The sequence below is a fragment of the Vulpes vulpes genome, chromosome 8 (genome assembly GCF_048418805.1).
Source record: "Vulpes vulpes isolate BD-2025 chromosome 8, VulVul3, whole genome shotgun sequence".
In the NCBI taxonomy this organism is placed as follows: Eukaryota; Metazoa; Chordata; class Mammalia; order Carnivora; family Canidae; genus Vulpes; species Vulpes vulpes.
In genome coordinates, this window is record NC_132787.1 from 96488932 (window position 1) to 96493022 (window position 4091).

Below are 4091 nucleotides of genomic sequence, written 5' to 3' on the forward strand. Positions count from 1 at the left end.
CCCCATAACCAGCCTCCTAAACAGAGAGCTCGGCCCCACACCTGTGATTAAGAAAAAAATGTGAATTAAATTTAAAGTGCAAAATTTTAAAAATTTTCAAGTTTCAAGAAGTAGGAGGCAAAGGCCCCACAGATTTAGACGCGGTGTTTTAAAGACACACAGACAGTGCACATTAAGTCAAAGGCTTGGGCACTGGGTGGCTGGGTACCCCTGGGATGGGGACGGGAGTAACTAGTCTCCCCTGGCCACCCAACCCTCACTCATCCCCCAAAGGGATTTTGGCCTCATTTACCACAAATGCCATCAGGGAAATGGGAGTGGTGGCCAGAGAGTATCTTGTCTAGCAACAGTCACCCCCTGCCCCAAATTCAAGAGGATAAATTCTTACACTATTAAATCACAGAAGCCATTTTATAAATGTCATCATCATAGTCTTTTAATATTTTACATAAAAAACTGTATACACAGCTTATAGAACTTTTATGTAAACATCATAAGCTCACCACTTTGTCATTTGTCAGTTTATTTAAAAAATAAAAAAACAAGACAACAATTTAGTAGAAGTACCACTGGGTGGGGAAGGGAGGGTAAGAAAGGAGAGGCTAGGGGCAGGTTCATTCTCTGTACAGAGATGCAGAGAAAATTTCACATAGCTTTTGAGACTGCCTTGTGAAGAAAAAAAAAAAAAAGAAGGGGGAGTTAAATAGGTCCCAATACTTGTTACTGCCCTTTATCAAAATAGTGCGCATACCTGCACAACTAAAATCGCAAAACAGTGTTGCCACTTTTTCAAGGAAACAAAAATTAGTGGTTTCTTTTTTTCTCTTTGTTTTTTAAAAGTCATCATCATCTTTAAAAAACAAACAAACAAACATCAGAAGTAGATGAGGTTACAGCGTACAGGGGTGGTCAGAATGCTACTTTCTTATGCAAATGACAAGTGCATTAAGTGTCAAACAATAAAACAATTGTGCAAAGAATTCTTTCCAAAAAAAACAAAAAAACAAAACAAAACAAAAAAACCCGAACTAGTTTTAGCTTTTAAATAAATCAAATAACATCAGTTTCTTGGACTGAACAATTTCCACTTGTAGGACAGGCACAAAGTTCGCTTATGGCAAAAAAAAAAGACCCAAAGCACTCTCTCCCTCCTCCGGCCCAGGGCTGGCGAGGGGTGCGCCCGGGGCTGGCCCGCAGGAGACCGGAGTCTGGCAGCTGAGTCCTCGCAGCCCCACGGCAGTCGCAAAGGTGTTCCCAGGGGTTGGAAAGGTGGCCAAGTCCTGTTCACGCCTGGATGGGCGCCCGCCCCGGGGTGGGCCGGAGCTGTTGTAGCGCCCTGTCACTCCACCCACCACCACCATTAAATAACACCATCCTACCTTCGAAAATAAAATTATATCTATATTTATAGAACACCCCGTCCCCAGCCCCCCCGCCCCCCGCAGTTCCCGCGGTCTATGTTACACACAAGGGACAGCGGCCGCTCGCCGCTCCTGGGCGAGCATCTGCTGGGGCGCGGCTGCACCCGGGCGCCAAGCTCGTCTCCGGGGGCCAGAGGCGGGGGGCGCGTGGGCGTGGGGCGGGGGGATCGGACACACACACGGCCACACGCTCCGAGAGGCTCGGCTCTGCAGGAAGGGGCGCTCGGGGGGCCCTTGGCACTCAGCAGGCGCCCGGGCCTGTGCAGCACGGCCGGGCGCGCAGAGCCGCTGGAGAGGGGGCGCCCGGGGCCGGGGCCGGGGCCGGGGCCGGGGCCCGAGCCGCCGTCGGGCAGTCCGGTGGGGGTCCCCTCGTTCGGGCCGAGGCTGGAGGGCGGGCGGCGGGGGCGGGGGGGCGGGCCCGAGAGGGGGCGCCGCGCCGGCAGGGGCAGGGGCAGGCGGCGCGGGCGCGGCCCTCATAGCACCTTGCAGCAGTTGATGCAGCCGTTCTGGGAGCCGTAGCGCTTCTGCAGCGCGGCGCGCGTGGCCGTCTCGAAGACCTCGCGCACGCCCTCCTTGGTCTTGGCCGAGCACTCGAGGTAGTCGTAGGCTTGGATGCGCACGGCCATGGCGCGGCCGTCATCCGTGCGCACCGGCTCCTGCTTCATGCGCGCCAGCTCCGTGCGGACGTGCTCGTCGCTGCGCAGGTCTTTCTTGTTGGCCACCAGGATGATGGGCACGTTGGGGCAGAAGTGCTTCACCTCGGGCACCCACTTCTCGGGGATGTTCTCCAGCGAGTCGGGGCTGTCCACGGAGAAGCACATGAGGATCACGTCGGTGTCCGGGTAGGAGAGCGGCCGCAGGCGGTCGTAGTCCTCCTGGCCCGCCGTGTCCCAGAGCGCCAGCTCCACCTGCTTGCCGTCCACCTCGATGTCGGCCACATAGTTCTCGAACACGGTGGGCACGTACACCTCGGGGAACTCGTCCTTACTGAACACGATCAGCAGGCACGTCTTGCCGCACGCGCCGTCGCCCACCACCACCAGCTTCTTGCGGATGGCCGCCATGAGCGCGCCGGGCCCGGGCAGCAGGAGGGCGCCCGCCAACGCCTCGCCGCCGTGCCGCTCGCCGCTCACCGCTCACCGCTCGCCGCTCACCTCGGGCCGCGCGCTGCGGGCGAGCGTCGGCGGCTGCACCCGGGCCCCGCGGCGGCGCGACCTCTCGCTGCGCTCGGGCTGCCGCGGCGGGGGCGCGCGGGCATAGGGCGCGCCGTGCGTCTCCGCGCCCGCCGGGCGGTGGCCGCTCTCCCCGCCCCGGGCCCGGGCCCCGGGTCCGCGCCTTTGTGCGCCGACGGCGGCGGCGGCGGCGGCGGCGGAGCGGCGGAGCCGGCCGAGTCCCTCCCGGCCTCCTCTGGGTCTCGGCCCCGGCGCCCGAGAGCCTCGCCTGCAGCCGGACTGCGGTGGCAGATGCGGGCTGCGGCCCTAGCGCCCGCTATTTAAAGAGTTCGGCCACTTTCTTAATATAGCCGGCCAATGGGAAGCGAGCCGGCTGAGCTCATCGCTGCGGAGCTCGGCGCTGATTGGCCGCCCGCTGCAGCCCAGGGGCGGGGCCTCCGAGCTTGATTGACGGCCCAGGCCGCGGGGCTGGGAGAGGCGGCGACTGGGGAGTCTGCGCCTCCGCGGGCGCTGCGGGGCTGTGGCCGCGGCGGCCGCGTTCGCCCCTTTCGGCCGCGTTCTCTGCGCGCGGGGCCGGGGCCGCGAGCTGGGGGGGCGGGGGGGGCTGGAGCCCGCGGGGCCTGGGCGAGCGGCTCCGAGACAGGCCGCACTCTGGGGGGCGTTGGCGACTCCCTCCCACTCGGAATTGTCCCGCTTCCGTGCAAACTCCCAGCGGCGGCCGGACCCGTGGGGGAGGGAGCGGCTCCTTTAAGCGGGTTTGTTTTTAAATAAACACACGCACACACGCATACACACTACACGTTTGTTTCCAAGGAAGGTTTTGTTCTCTGCTTTCAGAAGCGGCCCCTTCCCTCGTCTAGGCCACCGCTCCCAACTCCTACCCCCCCACTCCCCCCCGCCCCCCCACTGCAGCCGGTACCCTTCCAGGTTTGGACCCCCGAGGCCAGAGTGGGCCTGGGCCTGGCCTCCAGCTCTTCCCAAGTCCTATCAGTCCCCCTTCCTCCTCCACCCCCCACCCCCCATCTCCAGGTGAAGATCTGGGAAGGGGGGACCATGAAAAAGGGAGGTGGGGGCTGCTTGCAGGACTTGATGTCCACTTGGAGGAAGTTACCAGGCCGAGAAAGGCAGCTTCTGGTTTGCATGATGAATTCGGATCCTGGTAGTCAGGCTGAGAACTGTGCTGAAGTAAATAGCACAATAAAATCAACGGCCTCCCAGCCCACTGGGCAAGAAGAGGATGAGGCCTGAGGCCGGGGAGAGAGGGGCAGACAGGGAACTTGCAGGCGAGGACACAGCAAATCAGTGTCCGGTGGGGTGCTAGTTCTTCTGCTAGTTCTTCTTCTGGGCTTGACTCATCTAGCCCAGAGTCTAGTATAGAAGGACCTAAGGCGAAGGATTTCACAGGACAGGAGGAGGCAGGGGGACAGGGAGAGGGCTTGGTGCCAAGAAGGAAGAGCTTGAAAAAAAACAGGATTGTGGGAAACAATAAGACAAACTC

The 4091-nt window shown here is 60.4% G+C and overlaps 1 protein-coding gene across 1 annotated transcript; it reads right to left on the reverse strand.

The window, feature by feature from the left end:
• Positions 1-409: 409 nt before the first annotated feature.
• Positions 410-2880, reverse strand: RHOB (ras homolog family member B). The gene has a single exon (XM_072767610.1). It carries the CDS (start codon positions 2483-2485, stop codon positions 1895-1897), a length of 591 nt encoding a protein of 196 aa, XP_072623711.1. The 5' UTR covers positions 2486-2880; the 3' UTR covers positions 410-1894.
• Positions 2881-4091: the final 1211 nt, after the last annotated feature.

Bases quoted from the DNA above. Each gene is read 5' to 3' on its own strand.
- RHOB (XM_072767610.1), bottom strand. From the start codon at position 2,485: ATGGCGGCCATCCGCAAGAAGCTGGTGGTGGTGGGCGACGGCGCGTGC.